This window comes from Tasmannia lanceolata, unplaced genomic scaffold (genome assembly GCF_043159265.1).
Source record: "Tasmannia lanceolata isolate RefF3 unplaced genomic scaffold, GAP_Taslan_0.1 ptg000012l, whole genome shotgun sequence".
In the NCBI taxonomy this organism is placed as follows: domain Eukaryota; kingdom Viridiplantae; phylum Streptophyta; class Magnoliopsida; order Canellales; family Winteraceae; genus Tasmannia; species Tasmannia lanceolata.
In genome coordinates this window covers 23,764,319-23,791,522 of record NW_027518689.1, presented here as the reverse complement: position 1 = coordinate 23,791,522, position 27,204 = coordinate 23,764,319, and the positions used below count along the sequence as shown (strand labels likewise).

Genomic DNA, 27,204 nt, shown 5'->3' with positions numbered 1-27,204 from the left:
ATTTTCAAGGTCTTCTAATGCTAATGAATACATATTACCATCTCTATATGCAACAAATTCAACTTCATTATTTTTAGCCTTCAAAATCTTACATCTATCTTTTTCAAAAAGAATTTTGTGACCAAGATCACATAGTTGACTAATGCTTATCAAATTAAATGAAAGACCGTCAACGAGCAAAACATGTTCAACTATAATGTCCTTAATATTAATGGTACCTTCACCGATGATTTTGCTTCTTGTATCATCTCCAAAGGTGACATTTCCTTGATGACTCACGGTGACACAGGCAAACTTGGTTACGTCTCCCGTCATGTGCCTTGAGCAACTGCTATCCAAGAACCACTTGTCTTTTGAGGATTTTCCTTTCAAGCACACCTACAAGAATCAAAACTCATGTTGAAGTTTTAGGTACCCACTTTTTCTTGGGTCCTTCAAGGTTAGCAACATCATAAAGCTCATCTTTTTTAACCCACATAAATTTAGATGCTTTTGATTTCTTAACATTGCATGCAAACCTTAAGTGTCATATTCTACCACAATAGTGACAAGTAGGAATGAAAGCACTAGTGTTAGCATGGATGTGGGAGGAATTCATCATAAACTTATTTTTGGATGAGGCTTTTCTTTTAGAAAGGGGTTGGTAACCAAGATCATTTTTTTCTAAAGAGACAAGCTGATTTTCAAGAATTTTATCTAGTTTGTTTTTGCTACATGAGAATTTTCTAAACGTTAAATCAAGTTCTTTGCATTTCAAAACAAGTTTCTCATTTTCCTCTTTCAAGCTTTTGTTTTCAAAGATTAATTTGTCTACTTCTTCATTCAAGGCTTTGTTTTCCAAAATTAATTTTTCACTTGTATTGGTTTGTAAATCGAATTCCTTTTTCAAGAACCCAAAATCCCTAGTTATATCTTGTAAGGACTTTTTCATTGTTTTGTTTTTGGCAAGTTGTAAATCTAAATTTTCATGAAGTTTTTCACAAGCAAATATTAGTTCATCATTAGAGAATTCATGAGATATATCATCAACATCATTTACCTCGGATATGGAGATATCTTGTGTCACATCGGCGAGTCCCATGAAGCAAAGGTCATCTTCATCCTTTCCATTTGATCCATTTCCGGATGAAGCACTCCCTTCATCCCAAGCCGCCGCACACAAGGCCTTTTTGCCATTTCTTCTATTCTTCTTATCCTTGTCATTGTTGTTGATAAGTGGGCAATTTGGCCTTATGTGACCAACCTTGTTGCACTTATAACATCTCATTTCCTCTTTGCTTGAAGGCCTATTTCTTCCTTGGCTAGAGTTGCCTCCTTTCTTGAACTTGAGAAATTTCTTGAATCTCTTGGTGAAGAGAGCAAAATCATCTTGTGTGTCTTCGTCACTCTCTTCCTCTTCACTCTCAACTCTTGCTTTAAAAGCTATTCCTTTCTTTTTTGTATCTTCCTTTTATTTGTTTAAGGTCTCTCTTCCTTTTAAAACCATTTCAAAAGTTATTAAGGATCCTATTAAGTCTTCTAAGGCCATTTTGATACGTCTTTTGCTTCTTCAATGGCGGTAACCTTGGGATCCCAATCTTTAGGTAATGACCTAAGTATTTTAGTAACTAAGTCATTGTTAGACAATTGTTTACCTAATGATCTCAACCCATTTGTTATGTTTGTGAACCTAGTATGCATTTCGGCAATGGTTTCATTAGGGTCCATCATGAATAGTTCATACTCTCTAAAGAGAAGATTCATCTTGGACTCTTTCACTTGATTTGTCCCTTCATGAGCTATCTCTAGCACATCCCAAATCTCCTTAGTGGTTTCAAGAGTAGAAACTCAATTGAACTCCTCGGGAGATAAGGCACAAATCAAGGCGTTCATTACTTTTGCATTGATAGTGGATTCTTTTCTTTCATTTTCATCCCATAATTCCATATCAACACTAGGTTCTTTATATCCACTTTGGATACTTCTCCAAACATCAAAATCTAAAGATTTCAAAAACACTTTCATTCTAGCTTTTCAATAAGGATAGTTTGAGCCATTGAAGAAGGGAGGTCTAGTAGTGGATTGCCCCTCATTGCTATGAGAAAAGGTTGCCATTTGGATCTTTCCCTTGTAGGTTTTCAAAGAGAAATCCTATGTAAGAGCCTATGCTCTGATACCAAGTGAAATTCCACTTAGCAACCCAAGAGGGGGTGAATTGGGTTTCTTTTCAAATTTTAAGGATTTTAAAAACTTAGATTGCACTAGTTTTAGATTGAATAGGAAATCAAAGATAGTATTTAAAGCAATAGAAAAAAGCTTACCACAAGAGAAGAGGTAAAGAGACAAAGAAGCTTTGACACAATGATTTTTATAGTGGTTCGGCCTTAGCTCAAGACCTACTCCACTCTTCTCAAGTTACTCTCCTTGAGGATTCCACTATCTTCTCCAAGGAACTTTAATACGGCGTTCCTTCCACCTTGTACAAATTGAGCTTCAAGCTCCAAGGGTCTTCTACGGCGCCCTTCGTGCCAAATATAAAGAAGATGAAAGGTTTTAGCTTGCTTGCCTCTAGATAGGCTAGTTTACAAGTAAATCTCACTCACTCTCACAAGAACAAGATGAACAAATGAAGGTCCTAAAGTCTCTCAAGAATAATCTAAAGTAAATGGCACAAGAGAGACATTGAGAGTGAAGATTTTGAGGAGAAGGAGAATGAATGCCTTTTAGAGCTCTTAAAATCTTTGTAAACTCCTTAGGTGATGTTCCAAGAGTCCCAAGGTTCATATAAATAGAGGGGAGGAAAATACACAATTTTTAAGCTCCCCAACGGTCTTCTCGGACTCCGGGGTCGGAGCTCCGAGTCCTATTTTTTTTAACCTGGAACCATTCTCGGAGCTCCGAGAATTTTCTCGGAGTTCCGAGAAGCCTACGAACAGCAGATTTTTTCTTATATTTTTGCTGTTTTTGTTTGGGCTTTTGGAACTTTAATTTATCAAGTGAATTGGAATGTCATGAGGGTCCAACAATGTTGGGCCACCACTATGATCATTAACAAACCCATTAAGTTCTAATTAGTTTGATTTTAACTCTCCTTTGTGCCATAGACCTAGATTATACATGAAGGACCTTTTACATTCTAAATTTACTTGGTCTTCAATCTTGTTGGCACCTTGTAGAGGCTTTGACATGTCTTCACTCAGCTCCACTGATGCTTGAGCCAAGCTTGAACTTTTGAGTTATTACCATTCTTGTTAGGCTAGAGTTCAACCTTGTCTTTGAATACCATTGAGATGGTGATGCCTTCTTCATGCCTTTGATATCACTTTGAGCTTGAATGATTTGCCGTTTGTCATTTACTCTTGAGGATGCTATGCTGTGAACATTATAACTTTGCCAATGGAAATCATTAGTGTATAAAACCTTTATTTTATAACAAATTGAGTTTGTTAATCATCAAAACATTTCAATAGGAGTACTTGTTGAACCCTTGGGCTAACAGCTCTAAATGAGGCTTGTTTCCAAAGGAGAACTAGCTATCGATACAAAGTATGTCTCCTAGTGGGGGCTCTAGATGACTCTTTCATTACCCTTGCAATGAGGGAAAACTAATATCTAAAGGTACCTAGAAGACTAGACAAATCTTCTAAAAGAGAATGAGAAAATGCTACTAGGATTTCACAAGTCCTCTAAATAATGGGCTACTAAGGTTTAAAGGTGTCTAAAAGACTATAGAGAAGACTCTAAAGAGAGGGGAAAATTCTACTGAGACTTGGCGAGTCTTCTAAATAATGGGCTACTAATGTCTAATGTCTAAACATGTCTAAAAGACTGGACTAGCCTACTAAATAAAAGAGGGGAAAGCTATTAGGATTGAGCAAGTCCCCTAAGAATGGGCTTCGGCTAGCACCTTCATTGCCTTTGCAATGAGAAGGGGTTACTAATGTTCAAAGGTACCTAGAGGACTAAAATCTCTAAGAACTACACACTCTCTATCTAAAGAAGAGGGAAGAGGAGGAAAGAGGGTCCTATCCTGATCTGGTAAGTCTCTCTAAAGAATATTAAACAACGGCTTCCCAAATTAATTTTTTGAATTAATTTACCACCCAAACTTATAGTCTAAAAAAAATCATGAGAACACATATCATATGAATGTAGGACATTAACCCCTATAAGTTTTGCAATAAGAAATACACAAAAAAAAATTTACTTATCTTCATACTACATTTTTGTTCCACATTTTCTAACCACCTCCAAATGTAACCGTTTTAGACTATCAAGCTTTGAAAATGAGGTAGTTTACTTGACTAAACAATAGAAAACTCAAAAAACACATGAATACTACTGGTAGATGACCATTAAGGCTATATACATTTCAAAACGTGTTCAACCTGATAGTATGTTGCATATATTAACAGCAAATAAACTGGTTAAACTGTGTATACACATCAAAACTATTACTATTTCCATTAGTATTTGGAATAGGACCCAAATAACACAAAAACTTTCCTGTGCTATAATTGAGATCATATGACCTTAAGAAAGAACAAATCAACCACTCAAGTCACCCTGAATCACACATCTCAATACAATTTTAACCCATATCAATAAGCATCCAATTCTTTTAACCATGCTATAGTATCCTACAAATTACTAAACACGGTTTTATGTAATCATGACCAACATTATGCAAGACATTTGCCATTTTATCTGAACTACTTGATCACTCTAAAAACACAAACATTCGAAAGAGAAACTTTATAGTATTGACAGTTATCCGTCACAGGCCTTGATATCTCTATCATCGCGGAATTGCTATCACTTGCTGAAAGAACATATGATGTATTAGCTGTCATCAGCAGAGATGCACTATTAACTCACGTTATCGAAGAAATTAAAAAAAAAATCGTTATAAGCAAGTTAAAGTTTTGGGAATAAGTAAACCAAACTGATACAAATATAAATTCTTCACTTAGCAGACTCAATGGGGTAAACTGAAACGCGCAACAAGGTGAAAACTGTATAATATTTGATACATGCAAGATATAGGCAAGATAAATTGGAAAATCTAAAACTTAATGACCCCCACACGGTCAACAACTAAAGACGCATGACAGGAGCTAAAACCATAAAGAAATCAATAGCAATAAATTAGCAGCCTCTTTCTCAAACATGAGTTCCAAAAGAATAAAAGACATGTTTACAAATGAAACAAACAAGATGGATTCTTTAACAGAAATCTGGCCCTAAGTAAAAATTGATCTTGAAGGTTCTTCCCTGGATGATAAACGTATGATACAAAATCTAACAGGGCAATCATATATCGCTTGATGACACATATATATATATATATATATATATATATATATATATATATATATATATATATATATATATATATATATGTATGTATGTGTACAGGTCTAAAGGAAGTTAAAATGTGTTCTAAATCAATGAAGGACCCCCCCAAGAACTCGATGAGATGTGCTAGATACAATCTGTATCTTATCATACACTAAGAGAAATTAAAATATGATAGTCATTACAGCGCCAGGGTTATAGGCATGCAGAACAAGTTATGGGGTAAATAATAAAAACTGATTTGAGATATAAATTAGGATAGTCTAAAACACCATCACTGTTACAAAAGACAAATGCTCAAATTCCATTTACTCTTCCTCAGGCAACCAAATTTTCCTTGAAAATTCACTTGAAATAAATCATTGTACAGCCATACAAACACGTACATACACTTACACACGTATACACATACACACTTTCACACACACACACACACACACACACACACACACACACACACACACTCCCACACACATGAGATTTTATACGTTATAATCCTTTATAGTCCCTTATTTTTCAAGAAGTGCCGTACAAAACAGAGCAGGTAATTATTTTTAACCTTTTCTACCCCTGTGCCTCCAAAATTTACTTCAAACCTCAAGGAATTCATATACCAGACAAAACGTTTAAGAATGCTATGAACTACTCAACTCAGCCATGCTCTGACTTATCAATTTTATTATAAATTCATATCAATGGTAAAAAAAAGGTTATAAAATTGATTGATAACATTTAGAGGAAAATTACCTATACTATCTGTATCCAAATAGGTTGCAAAACCTCACATCTACGATCAAATGGCAAAGCAACTAAAAAAAATTCACATTAGACACATATCAGAGAGATCAAATAGTTATCCAGGACACCTCAGAATCGAGAAGACACCAGAACTGATTCGGGTCAACGAACCTCCAATTTTGTTATCCAATAATGCATACATTAGATCAACCACTTAATACAACACCAAATCACCCATAAAAAAGAAATAAATCAAGTACCAAATCCTATTCAACATGATACAAATTTTAGATAAAACACTAGGTCTTATCTAAAATGATACGTACAACTAATCAAACATCTATCCTCATATAAAATGTTATAGCTAACATATTGAATTCCAAAAAATATATATAACACAATAGCATCATATTGAGAACTTCGAAATCAAGATACTCACCAAATTACCAGGTCTGGGACAAAGTAGAGAAGAAAATGCTTCCTGATAGATCCAATTCAACTGCGATCACCAAGGATGAAGTAAATATCCATTGAAATTGCAGCTAAAATTTTCGATCGAAATCTGGCCAGATTCTTGCCGAAGAAGATGAAGAACTAGTTAGGGGAAATGATCGGAACAGGTGCTTAGAGAAGACAATTTTGCTCCAGATCTTAGGGCTTCTAGCTTGAATTTTTGATAATGGAACTCGGATCTATGGTTTTGCAAATTGAGCTCTTCACCTTTTCCTCGGATCTTCCAATGAGCAGATCTTGCCGGAAATGGTGATTCTTGCCGGAAAACTTGATCGGAGAAGATGAGATCAAGGTTAGGGTTTGAGGAAGATGGAGCTCGGCTAGGGTTTCAAATGGAAGAAAACAACATGTAGAGAAGAATAAAGAAATGAAGGATCTAGAGAGGATCAAAAAGAGAAGATTGCAAGAATTTATTGGCCGAAATTTTAGCCGGAGCTTGCCGGTGCTAGTCGGAGAAGAACATAGGGTTTTGGGATTTTGGTCGAATTCTCCTTTCTCTCTAATCTCTTTTTTCCTCTGATTTTTTAAACGAAAAATGAGTTCTTCTCCTCGATTTTTCATCGATTTTTTTTTATATATATACAGTCAAGAGGCTACCAATATTGGCACCACCCGATTTGATGGGCGCGCCAATATTTGATAAGCGCACGAATTGGTTGGGCCTCAAATGGGCTGATTCACCCCCCTTTATGCCTTATGTATTAAGAATGATAATTTTGACCCTTCCCATCTTACTTGGACAACCCCCTTTCTAGTTTATTACACTGACTTGTACATGCTCAGGGCACCCCCTGGTATGGATAAGTCACCCCCCTTATTCTTACACTCTTTTACACTATACAATCTATCACACCCCCACTCGTTTGCTATGCAGACCTTAACGGATTTGAACGGAATTTTGCGGGGACTCTCTTGAGACCCTAACCTATCCTATGGTACAAATAGGGATTCTAAAACATTCATTTGACAGGTTTTCTAATCAAACGAAATTATCAGGGTTCGGTCAAAATGGGGTGTCTACACATGGTAGTGCCAATATCTGTAGCCTTACAACAATTGTCAAAGGTTATTAGACCGAGGTATTTTTGCAAGGGCGCCCATGAGTTCAGCATTCCTCTATTACACCAAAACTATGTAAGTGTGTATCAAGTATCAGGACACGATTGTGTCAGGATTGTCCTAAACTGACATCATTTTTCAGCCACGTGTCACTGATGGGGGCATCGACCATTTTCGTGGAAGGAGCCAACGGATATCTTCGATCTGTACAGCTGATGATGGAGATGATGTGATCGTTGATATTAGCGTGGCCCATGTTACCACCATGAGTGGGATGTTCTTTTTATTGCTTTATTTCATTAGTTGTACGTTATTTTTTTTACTATTATTAGATGGTAATTGCTTATATCAGAGTTGTAATAGATTAGGAAACAAATTACTTAGTGATTAAGTAATTATCTAAGGCCATGTGGCCCCACTTAGCATTGGGAATATTCGCACGTGAACTCTTTATATGAAATGTTGGACGCTACTTTTGGGAATAGAATACAATTATTGAAAATTGCATATTCCGGTGGAACTCTTCTCTCTTTCTCTGCAGGTGGTTTGGGGCCGACCCTTCTCTACTCTTCTACTTCTTCTCTTCTCACATCTCAGATCCGTTGTATCACAAGTAAGATCAAAACCCAAACTGCGTGTGCCTTCTTCGCCCAACTAATTGGAAACCCTAGATTCAAATTCATTTCTTTGTTCGTATGATCTCAATTGAAAACTTGAAGAACCCTAGTTGGAATCAAATTTTCAACCAAATACTGAAGATCCATTGCTTTAAACTCTCCCAAATCTCTAATTAATAACCCTTTGATTCCAGCCTTCGCATAACAACATCAAACTATTTTTGGTTGTTAATCTGAACTATTTTTTTCAGATATTTTGAAACCGCTGAAATTCCCTCTTTGCCGTGAATCATTGAATGATATTAGTTCCATATCTATAGAGATCTAATTCATTGTGTTATGTCGTTCTTTGTTATTTTAATTGATCTTGCATAATAGACTATCGTTTTGGGTTAATTTTGCTATTATCTGTTATCCCTAGGACCTATTACTTGTTGATTTCATATGCATGGATTTATCTATTTCTCATGAGTTGCGTCTCTCTAACTTATGACTGCTTGTATAAGTCTTACTGCTGCCCGTAGAAATTAGAGAGTCAAATCAGCCCATACTTAGTTAATTTCTGTGTTATTTTATTTCCTAAGTAAGCCTAAAAGTTTCCTAAACCCATCATCCCATTGAAGTGTAGGATTTTTCCTATTCTAGGTATTGTACTACATCAACTTGGTTTCAAAGCCTAGGGTTAACCTTTGGAAACCGTAGGGTGTTAGTGTCACGATTAGTGTCTAGTGTTCCTTGTATGCCCACTAGGAGTGGTAAAGATTACCACGCAATGACTTCTAGCAATCCTGTATCCAATGATGAGTTAGCTCAACTCATTAGAGATACTAGGGCGGATCTAAATCTTAGTCGCGAAGAGATACGGCTTAGTAGAATGGATCGTGAGGCTCACAGTCGAGAGCTACAAGCCATTAGTAATGAGATTCAAGCTGTCCAGAGAAGAATCCCTACTTTAGAAGGTCTTAGGCAAATTAATTCGAAACAACGAAATGTCCAGGATGATCAGCCTAGACAAAGGAACCAAGGAAAGCAAAACCAACCACATGAAGCCGAAATACAATTACATAATCAAGATCTAGATGGCCAGGATCGGAATAGTATAGGGGACAACTTCGAGCATCACCAGCCATTTGATCATCCCCGGATGGGGAACTAGAATGCTCGAGGTGGCCGAGGAAGATACCGAGGGGGTCATCAAGGGTACAGAGCTCCTTATCGCCAGCAGCATGGCGACGAGTATGATGATGATCAAGAGTATGATCATGAGATCGATGGACCCGATTATGCTGGAGACATTACCAAGAAGGTTAAAGTTGATGTTCCAGATTTCGATGGAAAATACAACTCGAAAGTATTCTCTGATTGGCTAGTGGCCATGGAACAATATTTCGATTGGTATAACATGTCCCAGACCCGAAGAGTTAGGTTTGCTAAACTAAAATTAACTGGTCCAGCCCGAACCTATTGGATTGACTTCGAACGTCAACTTACTAGGAGAGGGGTGAATGACATCCCGACCTGGACGGAGATGAAGGCCAAACTCAAAGAAAAGTATTTGCCAATCACCTACAAACAACTCTTGATAAGCCATATGCATAGACTTAGACAAAATAATTTATCTGTTGGCGAATACATGAATCAATTCGATGAGGCTAAAATCTGTAGCGGAGTCCGAGAAGAGTCTAAGCAAACTCTCACCAGATTCCTGCATGGACTTAAGCCAGAAATTAGGAGAAAAATGAGAGCACATCTTCTGGGTGACGTTGATCAAGCTTTTCAAGAGGCTTGTGAATTGAAAGGCACCAAAAGATATTTTTTCCAAAGAAGTTTAGTAGCCAAACTGGGGAAGCTTCCTCCAAAAGGCCTCAGCAAGCAAATCCCAAGTACTCTAAGTCCAATAACAACTTCCCACCTTCGAGGGACTTTAAGGGTAAAGGAATTTTGGGAGAAGGTCCTAAGAAAGGGCAGTGCTGCAAGTGCAAAGGTTATGGACATTACGCTCATGACTGTGCAAACCGAGTGACTTAAGTGGAGCCCCAGCAAAATGAGGAAGACGACTATAAGGAAACCAACGAGGTAGAGAATGGTGATGAAAATTATGTGCCTGATGGTTACATTACTGAGGAAGATGAGTTCGTGGATGAAGAAAATCCAAACAAGGTTAGCGTGATGAGATGTATGATCGCACAATAAAAGTGGATGAGGACTGGAGAACAAACAATATTTTTTACACTTTCACTAAACATCATGGCAAGAACTGCCACGTTATCATTGATGGTGGGAGTTGTATGAATGTAGTTTCTCCCAGTGGCGTTAGTCGCATGGGACTCAAGCCTGAGCCACATCCAAATCCCTACAAGGCTGCTTGGGTCCACCAATCAACCATTCCGATTATCTAAAGATGTCGTGTGCCCCTTCAATTCTTATCATACACTTACACCATCTGGTGTGATATGGCTGAAATGAATGTTACTCACGTTTTACTTGGACGATCGTGGTTGTATGACAGAGATGTCGTGCATTACGGGAAATCCAACACGTATTCATTTGAACACAAGGGCAAGAAAATTACGTTACAACCATGCCCGCCGCAGCCGTTCAAAGTGACTGAGAAGAAGGATGTTGCTCCCATTAGCAAGTCCAAGAAACCCTTGAGTATTCTTAGTCAAAAGGGTTTTGAATGGGACTGTGGAGAGTCTGAAATGATTTACGCTCTCATGGCAAAAGAGGATTCTATTCTCCAGACTGAGGCTGGTATGGAAATTCCTCCTGAGGTGAAACCGTTAATGAAAGAATATAAGGAGTTATTTCCTGAGGAACTACCAGATGAACTACCCCCTATGCGAGACATTCAGCATGTCATCGATCTAGTTCTCTTTACCGAGCTTGCCCCATTGTCGCACGAACCCCAAAGAACATGCCGAGTTAAAGAGGCAAGTGGATGAACTCTTGAGCAAAGGCTTGATTCGAGAAAGCCCGAGTCCATGTGCAGTACCCGCATTATTTACACCAAAGAAAGATGGAAGTTGGCGCATGTGCATCGATAGTCGAGATATTAACAAGATCACTGTCAAGTATCAATTTCCAATTCCCAGGCTTGATGATATGCTTGACACGATGGCTGGCTCGGTCATCTTTTCAAAGATAAATCTAAAAAGCGGGTATCACCAAATTAAAGTTCGAATTGGTGATGAGTGGAAGACCGCCTTTAAGACAAAGGATGGCTTATATGAGTGGTTGGTTATGCCTTTTGGCTTAACAAATGCACCAAGCACATTCATGAGAATAATGACACAGGTGCTTCGACCATTTATTGGCAAGTTTTTGGTTGTTTACTTTGATGATATCTTAGTTTATAGCAAAACCAAAATTGCCCACTTGTCACACCTTCGCCAAGTGTTTGAGACACTCAAGAAAGAGAAATTGTACGCGAACCTCAAGAAATGCACGTTTTTTAGCAATCAGGTTATATTTCTTGGGTTTGTTGTCTCAGTTGAGGGTGTAGAAGTTGATCCTGAGAAGGTTAGAGCAATCATTGAGTGGCCAGAACCCACTAATATTCATGAGGTTTGAAGCTTCCATGGATTGGCAACATTTCATCAGAGGGTTCAGTTCCATTATGGCTCCCGTGACGGATTGTATAAAAAAAGGGGAGTTCAAGTGGACCAAAAGTGCCACGAAGGCATTTCACGAAATCAAGAGACTCATGACTGAGGATCCCGTATTGCGTTTACCTGATTTTTCTAAGGTATTTGAGGTCACATGTGATGTATCTGGAGTTGGACTTGGTGGTGTTCTTAGTCAGGAAGGGCACCCAGTTGCCTATTTTAGCGAAAAACTTAACGAGGCTAGACAAAAGTATACCACATACGAGAAAGAATTCTATGCAGTAGTCTAGGCATTACGCCATTGGAGACACTACCTGCTACCTCAAGAACTTGTGTTATACTCTGACCATCAAGCTCTCAGATACCTTAATTCTCAGAAGAAATTGAAACCAATGCATGCGAGGTGGGTAGAGTATCTGCAAGAGTACACTTTCATCCTTAAACACCGTCCTGGTGTTGAGAATACAGCAGCAGATGCCCTCAGCCGTGTCACGTTTACTATGTCTCTTAAGACCTTCGAGAAGGTCAATGCCTCATGTGAATTTCATGCGTGTCTAGTCATGTTAGAAGTTTGCTAAATTCCATGAGTATAGAAGTCTGCTAAATTCCATGAGTATAGAAGTCATTGGGTTTGAGAAGATCAATGATGAGTATATAACTTGCCCAGACTTTGGAAGTGTTTATAGTGCCTTGAATGAGGAGAATCCCGATTTGAGATCTGATTATTTATTACGGGATGGCTATTTGTTCAGAGGTACTAAGTTGTGTCTGCCACTGTAGACATCCCATTTTGACCGAACCCTAAGTTGCCTTACTGATTAAATTTCCTTTAAATAAGTGATCTAGCATTCCCAAATATGCTCCAGCCTAGTTTAGAACCTCAATAATGTGTCCGCAAAATTTCGTTGAAATCCATCGGTATTTGCCTGGTAAACGAGCGTAAATTGAGAGGTAGTGTATATATGGTGTAGTGCAATAGGAGAGTGATTTATCCCGCTTAGAGGGTGGTCCCATTGGAAGAATTTACAGTGAAATAAATAAGAAAAAGGGGTTTGTGTAAGAAAGAAGAGGGGGTGCAAGTTTATCTTTTCGTATAAAAAGAGGGGGGTGAATTCATTGTAGTGGGTGTGTGCCAATGTTAATGTTCATATTTGTTATTTGATTGGAAAGATAAAAAGATTCATTTCTTCTTTCCCAGGCTACCACTAGGCCCTAATTTTGAGTTAATAAGGGCTTAAGACTAGGATTAGTTAGTGGGCATCTTAAGAAGCTTCCTTGGAAGCTTCTTAGATACTTTTTGGGTTTGTGATCTCAGCCCTTCATTCATAAAGGGGATTTGGAAGGTTGAGATTAATTTTCGAAGAGATATTTTTCACAAAATATTTTTCCCTCGTTTTCTATTTGGACCACCCCCTGTAGTTTAGAAATTGTCTAAATTACACTAGAGTGGGCTGTCCTGGTAATAAGGGGGGATGTGAATTTATCATTTTCCCCCTTAAAAACCCAATCGGTTAGGGTTTTGGGAGGAGGCCTCATTTGCAGAGAGAGAGAGAGAGAGAGAGAAAGAAAGAAAATGAGAGGGAGATTTTTGGTTATTCTTCTCCATCTCCGATCATCTCCTTCGGCCGGCAAGCCAGAGCTCCGACTACCACCACCAATCAAAACCGCCATCTCCATCTTCTTCTTCTTCAGTTTTCTCTTCTTCTCTCAAATCATAGATCCAAGCCATTAAACCCTTGAAATCCATCTCATCCTCTCCCTATTTCCACCCCATCTCTGCAACATACCCCACCTCCTTTCTCCGGCCAGTAACCCTCCTTTCTCCGGCCATTTCTCTCTCCATCACCATCCCATTTCTACACCACCAAACCCTCACCATCATTTCCTTTTTCTTTCACCCTCATCTACCCCCCATTTTCTGGCCATCTTCTCCAAATTCCAAAACCAAATCCGACCAGCCACCACTCCAATCAATAGATCCAACCCATTTTCGTGAGAAGCAAGGAATTCTGTTGAAAACAAAAATACCAACAGAGAGAGAGAGGAGAAAAACAGAGAGAGAGAGAGATAGAGAGAGAGAAAGAAAGAAGGGAGCAAGCCACCAGTCGGAATCCGACCAACCACCATTTTTTCCGGCCGCCACCTCTACCCCTTTGGATTTGCAAAAAATCAGAGAGAGGCATGAGGGAGAGATCAAAAGAAAAAAAAGAAAAAAAGGGGTCTTCTTCTTCATTTGACTGGGGAAAAATTGGAGGGATTTGCAGCCCCATCATTGCCGTCGATCATCTCCAACCCCATCATCCACCTCCACCATCTTCCTCGACCCAACAAGCTCTTGACCCTAATTTTCTTCTGCAAATCCAACTCCATCTTCTTCGGGCATCTCGCCGGAATCCGGCCAAAACCCCATTGAATCTGACCCCCACCACCATTTTTCCCCAAACCCATCCACTTCGCCCCCACCATCACCAGCAAGATCACTACCTCCTCCCTCTTATCTTCATCTCCTTCCACCTTCACCTTCTCTTCACTTCCAAAACCCATTTTCAACCCCAATTTCATCATCTTCATTTCAGCCACCATCATAGCCTGATTTCCCTCATTTCCCTCATATCCTCCCTCAAAACCCCATTATCTCCACCTATGCCATCCATTCAAACCCATCGCCACCTTCACCGGACCCTAATCCCTCCACAAAAATAGGCCCTGCCTTCTTTCCCTTTAGAATCATCACTTCCTCCATCTTCTCTAGAAACTCTCATCATTAGCCACCACATCTATTTCTTTTGTCTCCGTTGCCGCTACATCTTTCGGCAATTCGCTATACGCCGGAATCCGGCAATTCGATGTCGATCTTGGCGACTCTCATCTTGGTCCCTCCAATCGCCATTTTGCTTGCTAATGTAAGCATTTATTTTTCCAACCAAAAATCATTGGATCGGACATTCCTTGCAAATCTCGATAATCTCTCCTAATCAAGGTAATCCAATATTACTTGTTTTCACAGTAATTTGGTGTTGATCTTACTGTCTTGATAACGGCATGCAATCTGCTTGTTTTTATTATCAATACAGCAATGTTAGTGTTGATACCAAATCTGTTTGTCTTATTTTCATCTTGATTAGCACCATCCAGTTTTTATAATGCCTTCAAATCAGGTTATACTACTCTCTTTTGATATCTTCATAACTTGATAAATGGCAATAAATATGTTGGTAATCTGCTGTCTTATCGTTGGTACCTCCCAAAATCAATGAGAGCATGAGAATCTCTGAATGTTAAATCAGCTTGGCTGTTAGGGAAGAGGCCTTTTTTTATGTAGTGTTTTTTCTTTTGATTATGAAGCATTCACATGATTAGGTATTGGCATGTCTTATTGTGGTTTGAGAAAATATCCTGGTAAAAGCAACTAAATTTTACTTGGAGATGACTTTGTCATTATCAATTCACCATGGTATAGGTTTTGTCAATTTTTTTTTGTGTTGGTCACTGAATTTGCTCAAATTTAAAGTTTACACCGGTCTATCTTTGGCGCATAGATTTTGGCCTATGCAGCTTCTTAACAGATTTGGGCTTCCTTTATGTTCATCATTTTGTCAAAATTCCCATTTATGATATTTTGGGTTTGTCAAGAGAATTCATATTTAATTAGTGATGTTACTAACTATCGTGCAACAATGTTAGCATTGCTCTTTGAGTTCGCATTGGTGCGAATGATTTTATTTTCACTAGTGTTACCTCAAGATGATCTTACCTTCACTAGTTATGATATGCTTCCTCACTATGCAAGTAATATCATGCCATCCCTTTTGTTATTCAATTCATCTCAGTTTTGGTACAAATTCTGTCCACAATTCAGACCAGTTTTGGCACAATTCTATCCATGAGTCAGCCCCTGTTTTATGCACATTGTTAAGCACAATTCTGTCTATGAGTCAGCCCCTGTTTTATGCACATTGTTAAGCACAATTCTGTCAATGAGTCAGCCCCCGCTTTATGCACATTTTCAAACACAAGTCAGCCCATGTTTTATGCACATTGTTAAGCACAATTTTGTCCATGAGTCAGCCCCCGCTCTATGCACATTTCCAAACACAAGTCAGACCCGGTTTTATGCACATTGTTAAGCACAATTCTGTCCACAAGTCAGCCCCTGCGTTATGTACATTTTTAAGCACAAGTCAGTCCCTGCTTTATGCACATTTTTAAGCACAAGTCAGTCCCTGCTTTATGCACATTTTTAAGCACAAGTCAGCACCGGTTTTATGCATTTTTCAGCACAATACTAGTCCATGTTGCTGCCCATGTTTTGGCGCAATACTAGTCCATGTTGCTGCCCCCTGTTTCAGCACAATACTAGTCCATGTTGCTGTCCATGTTTTGGCACAATACTAGTCTATGTTGCTACCCCCTGTTTCAGCACAATACTAGTCCATGTTGCTGCCCCTGTTTCAGCACAGGTTCAGCCCATGCCGTTTGTAACTCAACCCCTATTCATTTTTGTTTATACTTATTTTACAATTTCAGTTTTGGGGAGCATGGGTTCGGTCACATTGATTAATGGTATATATTCTTTAAGAGATATATATGAATATGTTGGTCATTTTCATTAGTCTCGGGCTCAAAAATGTAGAACATGTATTGAATTCTATCTTGCTCGAGGAAGTCAAAGGTGGATATTGTGTCAAAATGTCCTGTGCTTGTACTTTTATCTACCCTTTTTCTTACCAAAAATAAGGTCAATGACATCCTCTTCCACTTCAAGAGATGTCCCATATGCCGGACTCGCCCACTATTGAGCACCAGGTCAAGGATGAGTTCCATGAGAGAATTATAGGGCAGGATGAAGGTTAGAGACCCCATCTCTTTGCTTCAAAAGGTGCTGTAGTGCTCCAAGCTTACAGTAGGGTGGCTTGTGAGCCTAGAAATTTTATACAGGGAGTGACAACTTCTTGGTCAACGAAGGTGGCAGTTTTTCTTATAACATGCTCGCAGATGCTTTATCCTGTAGGAAAATGCCGAGAACCTCATTGATGAAAACTCGGGGGTCGGTGATACATATGGAAGGATGTAATGTAGATCATTGTCAGTATCCTTGCTGTTCTAATTCCAAGACATTGCTTGAGTATCATCGGAATTGCTAGTTGACAAATTGTCTTGTCTGTGTTCCTATTAGTTATCTTATTGCATCACGCCATAAGATACAAATTCGTCCTCCATTGGAAACTATTTCAGTAAAAGGATCGTGGAAAAATGTTGGAACTAATGATGATATGCGATCCTCAGTGAAGCGAACTAAGATAGAGCATCCTCCCCCCTACCGTGAACCCAAAAGTGAAATTTCTCTGGTATCAATTCCTTCAATAAATCAACCGCATTCTTTGGTGGAGTCACAACCCGAAGTATGCCAGCAAATTGAAGTGCCCGGCTCTGTAAAATCCGAAGTTACAGAAGTGAAAATAGAGCCGTCTTTAAGTTCTGGACGAGGCGATTTTCCTACTTTATGTGATATCAAGGTGGATAACCCAGAGGATGTACAAATCATATAGCGATGTTTGAGCCTATTATTCCAAGGAGCATTCTATTTGTGCTAAGAAAGAGAATGTGCGGGCGATGAAGGCGCTAGCCCAAGCCCATCCTTAGGGGACTTGCTTAGTCCTAGTAGCGTCCCCCTCTTTTATTTAGGAGACTTTCTAAGTCTTTTAGATATTCCTTTTAAATATTAGATTCCCTTGTCAACGATAAAGGCGTTAGCCCGAGCCCATCTTCAGGGGGACTCGCTTGGCTATTGTAGCACTCCCCTCTTTTGTTTAGTAAGCTTGCCCAGTCTCTTAGATGTTTTTAATCATTTTTTTTTAAACCCTTATCATTGCAAGAGCAATGAAAGAGTCATCTAGAGCCCCCACTTTTAGGAGACTACTTTAGTCTCATAGTGGTAGTTCCCACTTTTTGGAGACATGCATTGTCTCATTTAGAGAGTCTTCCCTTTAAGAGGCTTACCTAGCCTCGTATTAGAACAATCCATTTCTTCTAGCGAGTCTTTGACTCATTTTTTACCTCTTTCTTGGTAGCGTTATTAGCGGTCTTTGACTTATTCGCCCCCTCTTACAGAGTTGTTAGACATCATTTGTCTTGTCAGTACCCTTTTTAGCGTCATTGGTTAGAAGTCTGCCCTTAGGGTTAGAAGCTTTTCATCTGTCATTTGTTTGGGGATTTTACTCCATAGGTTAGATATCCTCTCCTTTGGAGACTGGCTAAGTCTCGTCAGCTTTTGGTCATCTCTTTGAGATTGTTTACTCGTATCGGAATTTTAGTTTCCTCGTTTGTTTCTTTCCCCCTAGGCTTTAGGGATCATGTTTCCCTCTTTAATACCCTATCGTGATATAGTGGGTATAGAGGCTCTTCTATCGGATCCCCTTTAGCTGAAAGGCTGTTAATGCATTCGTTTTAAAACACCAAAAATATAAAAACACTTCAAAATAAAAATTTAAAACATCTAAAAACATTTGAAAAGTGTTGAGTTTTACGAGTGGTAGTTAGGAAAGTTTTTTTCCGAACTATGTTGGCTTGATCCTCTTCCACGAGGTACATAGTGCAGCTTGAGATCTTCATCCCAAGTCCAGCCAAACTTTTGTAAATAGCATTTTAAATCTTTTTTTGAATAAACAACTTTAAAATCTTGTTTTCAAAAAGCTATTCCTCTAGAGTTAGGAGTTTATTCTAGAGTTAGGTGTTTGTCCTTGATTTGTTGTGTGCTTGTAGTGTGTTTGTGTTAGAGGTATGAGTTTGTCCTAGCTAAGAGCGCCTCCGTCCGGTCAGTTGGCGATTCACATCGCCGACTGATGACTAGGTCTAGGATGCGTTACTGATCCTATTATTTTCCTTAGGACACACAGCCTGGTTACACATAGGTTGTAGGAACCACCCGCATTAGCTTAAGGCTAACCTGCATTTAGTTTGGGCATATAGGGTGTCCTAAAATCCACAGTCCACTGTAATTTAAATAATCGCATAAGAAGCTTTAATAACTAGTCTGGTCTTTTAAGTCGGGTCTAGGATAGAGGTCTAAATCTCTTAGGCATCATAGCTTAGAATAGGTGCGAAGAACTACGTTGCCTTGATTCTAGTGGAGGCGGGGATACGTAGGCTTCTTTGGATGAACATCAGATCATCTAAAGACTTGGGCTTAAGCATTAGAGTCTTAGGTTCTGTTGTTAGCACTTTAGGGCTTGTGGTTTGTATATTGATGATGGTTTTTGCATAGGATCATGATAGCGTGTGTTCATTTCTTGGCTTTCTCACACGCTTATTCATTTATCTGCCTGTATTTTTGTTTATTCTTTATTTCATTTACTGTATCTTAATCTGTTTCCTAATTAACTGCTAGTTTTAGATTTCTCATCATGTGCAGACCTTATACCTTTAGCTGTAGCATGCATGTGTTTGCCTATCAGAACTTAGACACCAATTAAGCATGACACTTATAACCTAGCAATGCTTAGGTGGCACACTTATTTTATTTATTTTGTATGTGCTTATTATCCCCAGGTCATGCATGTTTAGGTAGACGTTTTCCTCGGGGATATTCATTCCCATTTCACATGATTTTCACCCAAAACTCTTCAAAGTTAATAAATAAATGGCATAAGAGACCAGGTGTTCGCACTCGGGCGAATTGGGGGTGCTCTTCGGACCTTCTCCATTCGTCACCAGGCACGGACCTTTTGTATCTCTGTTATCCATTGCAAACAGAGCATTTATTTTTGGTTCCATGGCGTATCCATGGATGACGACTCTGAGTTTATTTAAGTACGTCTCAAATCTGGACTTGTTCCCGAATCGAGAGGTATCTTACTCTTTTTATATCGCCACTCGTGTTATGCTATGAGAGTGGCATTCATTTCAAGAGTTCCTTGGTAGAGCTCTCCTTCACGTTGTGGAGATCTCAGAGGATTGACGGGGATCTCACGTCCCTCGTCACCATCCTCGGGATCGGGGTCCACAACCACGTACGTCCTTAAGAAATTTTATGGTTTGGGAATTACATGCTGGAGGAACCCAGGACACTTTGGTCTAGATAAGACCATATCATTGGTTGAAGATAGGTTCTATTGGCCTGGATTAAAAAAGATGTTGCTATGATTATTAGCCATTGTCGAACTTGTCAGACAACCAAGATGCATAAGCAGAACACGGGATTATATACTCCATTGCCAGTACCATATGCCCCATGGGAGGATGTGAGTATGGATTTTGTTTTAGGCCTTTCGAGAACTCAAAGGAGACATGATTCAATATTTGTAGTGGTAGACAGGTTCTCGAAAATGGCCCATTTTATTCCATGTTCTAAAACTTCTGATGCTTTTGCTATTGCTCGGATATTTTTCTCCGAGGTTGTGAAACACCATGGTCTCCCAAAGACAATTGTGTTTGATCGTGATGTTAAGTTCACCAGTCACTTCTGGAGAACCCTGTGGAAAATGTTGGGAACTGAATTGAAGTTTTCTAGTGCGTACCACCCACAAACAGATGGTCAGACAGAGGTCAATAATAGAAGTCTAGGAAATCTCCTTAGATGTCTAATTGGTGACCACATTTCTGGGATCGAGTCCTTCCTCAAGCTGAATTTGCCTATAATAGTTCTGTGAACCGTTGTACAGGTCTTTCTCCTTTTCAGATCATCACAGGCTATTCTCTTAGGAAACCAGTTGACCTTATTCCTGCTGTAGCTAGTGCGAGTTCTAGAGTTTCTAAGTCCGCCGAGTCCTTTGCACAGCATATTCGAGACTTACATGCAGAAATAAGAAGGAAGATTATAATTAACAATGAAACATATAAATCTTATGCAGATGTACATCGCAGGTTACAGGAATTCCAAGAAGGTGACATGGTAATGGTAAGGATTAGGCCAGAACGCTATGGTAAGCGCGTAGTTCACAAACTACATGCTCGTGGTGCAGGACCTTTTAAAATAATTAAAAGGACTAGTGCTAATGCCTACGTCTTAGATCTTCCATCTGATATGGGAATTAGTAGTACGTTCAATGTTGAAGACCTTGCCCCATACCATGACCCCTTTTCTGCCATTCAAATTTTCAAATTTGTTTCATCACCACCCATCCCAATGTTACCCTCTTCTACCCCACCTTTGCCCATATTTGAGAAAAGAAAAGAGGTAGTAGAAGACATATTGGATGGGAAGATTATCTCCACTCATACTGGTGGAGTCAGAAAGTTCCTAGTTTGATGGCGAGGACGACCACAGAGCGATGATTCTTGGATTACCGTCGACGAGCTTCAGGAGCTTAATCCATGATTGTGGGAACAGTACGAGCAGCTTTATTCACCGGAGGTGAATCTTTCCAAGCCGGGGAGAAATGATGGGGGCATCGACCATTTTTGTGGATTCAAGGTCAATAGGCGTCGAAAGAGCCAACGGATATCCGCGATCCGTACAGCTGATGATGGAGATGATCGTGATCATTGATATTAGCTTGGCCCACGTTACCACCATGAGTTGGACATTTTTTTACTGCTTTATTTCATTAGTTGCACATTATTTTTTTACTATTATTAGATGGTAATTGCTTATATCAGAGTTGTAATCGATTAGGAAACCAATTACTTAGTGATTAAGTAATTATCTAAAGCCGTGTGGCCCCACTTAGCATTGGGAATATTCACATGTGAACTCTTTTTATGAAATGTTGGACGCTACTTTTGGGAATAGAATACAATTATCGAAAATTGCATATTGTGATGGAACTCTTCTCTCTTTCTCTACAGGTGGCTTGGAGCCGACCCTTCTCTCCTCTTCTAGTTCTTCTCTTCTCACATCTCAGATCTATAGCATCACAGGTAAGATCAAAACCCAAACTGCGTGTGCCTTCTTTGCCCAACTAATTGGAAACCCTAGATTCAAATTCATTTCTTTGTTCGTATGATCTCAATCGGTAACTTGAAGAACCCTAGTTGGAATCAAATTTTCAACCAAATACTGAAGATCCATTGCTTTAAACTCTTCCAAATCCCTAATTAATTACCCTTTGATTCCAGCCTTTGCATAACAGCATCAAACTATTTTTTGTCGTTAATCTGAACTAGAGAGTCAAATCAGCCCATACTTTGTTAAGTCTTAGTGCTGCCCGTAGAAATTAGAGAGTCAAATCAGCCCATACTTTGTTAATTTCTGTGTTATTTTGTTTCCTAAGTAAGCCTAAGAGTTTCCTAAACCCATCATCCCATTGGAGTGTAGGATTTTCCCTATTCTAGGTATTGTCCTGCATCAGTCACCTCATGTGGCTGAAAGCAAAACAAAAAGAGAGTTGAAACCCTTTCCTCCCAAACCTTTGAAGAAGAAGAAGAAAGCAAAACAGAAAGAGAGAGGGAAATCAATCCATGGAAAGAAAACATAGTTTGAGATCTAGAAGAAGCTTCTATTTATTTATAGGGTTTCTTCTTACCTTTGTTTGGCCCCTTTCCGCTCTCTGAGTGACTGTAAACGACATGGAGTGTGTTTATGAATACATGCTCTATGAGGGAGACACTATCTTTGGGAATTTCATCATCGTGGATTACGATATCTTTTGGAGCTCAGATCACCCTGCCATCGATTTCTCAGTAAGTGTTCTTCAATGCTCATTTTCTCATTTTTCTCCTTTTTTTTAGTACATGGTAGGGTTTTTTTATAGTTTTGATGGATTCTTATTATAGTTTACTCTTTTTCTTACATTCTATGGTTCTTATTTTTTAGGGCTTGTGGTCTATAAATTTAGGTCCAATGAATTCTGAGTAAAGTTCACTCTTTTCGTATATTTGATGGTTTTTATTATTTTAGGGCTTGTGATCTCTAAATTTAGGTCCAGTGGATTCTGATTAGAGTTCACTCCTTTTGGATTTGGATATTTGATTTCGAGATTTTCAGTGTGTTCTAGGTGTTCTTGTTTGTTTGTTTGTTTTCATTTCTGTTTAAGGGGGGTTTCAGAGTTTTGTGTTAAGACCCTAGCCTAAGAGAGGATCTTAACGAAAAACTAAGAGGGAGGAAAAATTGGAAAATGTTACATGCCTAAATGGGACCCACTTGGGCTGGAATAAATTAGTTTAGGTTTATTAGTTGGTAGGATTTTCTTTCTAGTTGTTCGTGATGTGTAGGAGTCTTAAAGATAAGGATTATCTAGATTAGGGATTTTCTACAAATAACTAGTACGTAGTCTTTTTTTTGAGGAATGAGGAAATTTATCCCCAAATTTGTGTTTTTGCACATAAAGGAGGAACGACCCTTCCCTCGAAGTGGGTCAAGAGGCTGATCTTCCCTCTGAGAAGATCAAATCCGTTACGAACGTTACGAACCCATTTAGGTTCGTAACAGAAAACTAAATTTTAATGGTCCTTGCTAAAAAAGAAAGATGATTTTTTGTACTCTTCACGATTAAAAATTACAGGATTACGCTCTCCCAAGCAAGACTATGAATCCTACTCTAACAAAGAAACTAGTTGTAAAAATAGAAACCTAGAAAAAATGAGATAACAGAAAGGATCTTTCCTCCTCATTTAAACAAGCTAAAATTAACAAACTCAATATCAGCAATCGAGCCTGAAGGACTGCAAGTGGGCCCAGAATTTAGTATCTTAACATCTGGTCTCCAATCATGTGCAATTATTGCTATTGGAAAACTCATGTTCAGTTTTTAATAGCTTTCTAGGGTGTCTGTCTTTCTGTTCTTCGTGCTGTTTGGTTTTCTATTTTTCATATCAGTAGGTATTAATGAAATTTTTAGGCAATACATTGCGATTAGAATTTCTTGTTCTTTAGATTCAGATATGCCATTTTGAGCTATTTAGAGAGAGAGAGAGAGAGAGAGAGAGAGAGAGAGAGAGAGAGATTTAGATCTGGTGTCGGTTATCAAAAAAGGCGTGAAAATTCACACGTCAAAACAACGGATTTTACCAAAAAAAAAGGAACAAAAATAAGGCTTTTCTGCTCTGCTATATATATAATTCCTATATATATATATATATATATATATATATATATATATATATATATATATATATATATAGGATTTTTTTACCAATTAGTCCCTACTGTGGAAAATATTTTCTATTTAATCATTAAGAATCATCTATTTCCCAAGAAGTTTGAATTTTGAAAAATAATTTCTATAACATCCCCAATACTATCTTCCGTCAGTCACCGTTTACTTTTAGTTTTCAAATTAAAGATTTATCCTTTAAAAACTTAAACTCGCTTTTCTTCCTCGCCCACCAAAAACACATTTCACGGCATCTCTCTCTTCTTCCTCATCCATCAATAAATTTCTTCTATGTTGCTCCCTTTTACAATTTGCTTTCCTACAAAGCCACGTAAATGGCCACTGCTCAAAAGAGTTGCTCGCACCTATATAGCTATGAGGAGAGTAAGAAAGCCCAAAACCAAATGATGGTATAGGAGGGGATGAAGATTGAGCAGAGGCAAGTTCTTTATTTCTTCCATGAATATAAGAACCCTTCCTTGTTTCATCCACTTTTCCACTAAAATCACAACAAAAAGGACCCCAACAAAAAGAATCAAGGTTCTATCCTCGTTTTACAAATTAGTGACAAAGTGACAAAATCCACACAGGCGCGCTCACACACACACACAAATACATATGTGTGTGTGTGTGTGTGTATATATATATATATATATATATATATATGAGGAAAGTTTTTCTAGTCCGTCGACTAGAGAAGCTTCTCTAGTTCGTCGACCAAAAAACACAGTGTGCCCACATTATTTGGATAATCCAAAACATTCATTGGATAGGCCCTGGCATAGATCGGGTGTGCCCAAAAAATCAGCTACATAGGATCATCCTAAACCTTTGATTTGTGGAGGTTAAAAATGGACAGATTTGTGGAGTTTATACGCGTCCATTTTAACCTCCATAAATCGAAGGGTTAGGATGATCCTATGGAGATGATTTTTTAAGCACATCCTATCTATGTCAGGGCCCATCAAATGAATGCTTTGGATCATCAAAACAACGTGGGGACACTGTGTTTTTAACCTCCACTGCGTGTATGGATACGAAACAATTGAAGAAGGTCCCCGACCATTACACGTTGAGGAGATGGTGTATTCAGGCAATGTATCAAGTAGGGGGTACAATATCTACAAGGCCACAAGTGGGTAGTAGCGTGAATCCGTTTCAAAGGTGGTGCCTAATCTCAAGATGGCAACGACTGGTTGATGGACCCGGAAGAGATGAGAAAGTTTTCAACAGGATGACTGAATTTTGTGATCTTCTTTTCGCTGAAGAAGAACAAAAGCAGAAAGAAAAGGAAGTTACATTGGAGGCTAGTGAGATACCAATCGTTGGTAGCGAAGTATATTCAAACTTTGGCGTGAGTCAAATACCTGAAATCACAATTCGAGACCCACTAGTTGCGAAGACCAAGGGACGTCCAAAGAATCCAACACACTTGAAATCTAGCTTAGAGACATCTATATCCCAACCAAAGAAACGGACGTGCAAATCCTGTGGCGGAAAAGGACATTATAAGTCGACATGTAAAAATAAAGACCAGGTTTGTTTTCTTGCCTATTTATTCATTTGTATGTGTACATGGAGTGATATTTGTTAATGTTTATATATTAATTCTGTTATGGTGAATGCTAATAGAAGCCTAAAAGAAAGCACAAAGAGGAAGGTGGCGTAGAGGAAGATGAAGAGGAAGAGGAAGAGGAAGAAGAAGAGGCATAGGAGGAGTACGTATAAACTATGATCTATCTCATGTATTTATTTGAACCATTTTTAATTTGTTACTTTCTGAGCATAACTAATTACTCCGTTTACATTAATAGTTCACATGAGTAGCCCATTTTCATTCCTTATTTATTTTAGATTATGATTGGCAACAGTTCTTATCAATTTTTTTTTGATGATCCAGATGGAGGAACCTGGTGGATGAGGCAGGTAAACAATTAAAAGAGATGAGGCAGGAAATCTGACATGAAGACACCAATGCTTCCGATCTGAATTTACCTGTGGTGGACAATTCTGAGATGCTCTATGAAATGAGCTGAGATGCTCACGGAAATGTTTTGGGTCCATTGTGGCAATTTTTTCTGTTTTCTCTCACGTTGTCCTGTTTATAGCAATTTTTTGGGGCCATTGTGGCATTGCTCTTGTTTTATTGATACATTATGACTCTTTATAAGACAAATTTGGAATGCAATTAGAAAATCCCGACTTTCCTGATGGCAACACCATGATGCCATATTAAGACTATAAAGTGGGTACTTACCCTGTATTTAATTATGTTTATCCAGAGAGGCCCACAGCCACCAAAAAATGAAAACGAACAGGCCCCATTTCAACAAGTTCATACACATTGAATTGAAATGATATTTACACCCCCTTTTCTAGAATTCCTATCTGATATTTACACCCCCTTTAGTTTGGTATGTTCCACTCCTTTATAGTCCATTTAGAATCTTACAATGGGTAGTAGCCTAGTAGTACTCACAAGGGATGCCTCTAGTGAGCCCCAAATGAGTAGTTTGGATCATCCTAGGAAGTGGGCCTCCTGTACTATTTGAAAAATACTGGCATCTTCGCCCACACACCGTATAAAATATCCCATAAAAGAAATATATTGAGCCCCACTTTTGGCTTGTTTATATCATCATATCCGCTTAGGATTCCACCCAAAAAGAATAATAACGAACGTTGATTTTTGTTGTCTTTCATCTTATGCTCAGGATGGGACGACAACCCAGTTTTTCATGGATTAATAAATAGCCAAGATTTCATTAATATCTAAGTTTCTATTTTTAATGCTTTGTGTCATCATCAATCTGAGCCATTGATCATCGACCAAATTTGTGGGTACAAGTTGTACGGTTCTAGTGTCCTTAGCAAACAATGGTCGTTCAAAAACAATGTTTAGCCCAGTGCATTGCATTTATCAAGGCAAAATGAAAAAGTAAAGTAAAATTTCCAAATGCAATCCATTTTGCACCTTTTGCGGTGGTGAGACCAACTATGCGGTGGGAATGGCTAGCTAATTAAATTTATGTGACCAAATATCAACATGGATACAACAATAAAGGACAAGACCAAATCCCATAAAAGAAGTACATTCCAAAAAAAGTTGAAAAAAAAACCTACAAAGTCCACTAAGGAAAAAAGTACATTTCATGCTTTAACATGAATAAGGTACAAGAAAAACATAATCCCTGTTGCTCCTAAGACTTTAAGGAAGCTGTTTTCATTCTTGATGTAAGCCCAATGGTTTCCATCTTGGCAATTCCCATCTTATTTTGATGATTCCAATACACAAGTGAT

The 27,204-nt window shown here is 38.6% G+C and overlaps 1 protein-coding gene across 5 annotated transcripts in view; it reads left to right on the top strand.

Moving 5' to 3' along the window:
- Positions 1-26,115, top strand: part of LOC143887739 (putative aldo-keto reductase 1) — a 47,055-nt gene extending 20,940 nt beyond the window's left edge. The window contains exons 5-6 of one of the 5 annotated variants that reach the window (XR_013254356.1): positions 21,659-22,492; positions 25,805-26,115. Coding sequence is in view for 4 of the 5 variants with exons in the window: in XM_077391904.1 (XP_077248019.1) it covers positions 7,559-7,661 (103 nt within the window). In the remaining variant the exon portion in view is untranslated. Of the gene's footprint in view, positions 1-7,558; positions 7,677-21,658; positions 22,493-25,536; positions 25,623-25,804 lie in introns of those variants that run through there. The other 4 variants (XM_077391907.1, XM_077391908.1, XM_077391905.1 and 1 more) reach the window with 4 other exon arrangements.
- Positions 26,116-27,204: the final 1,089 nt, after the last annotated feature.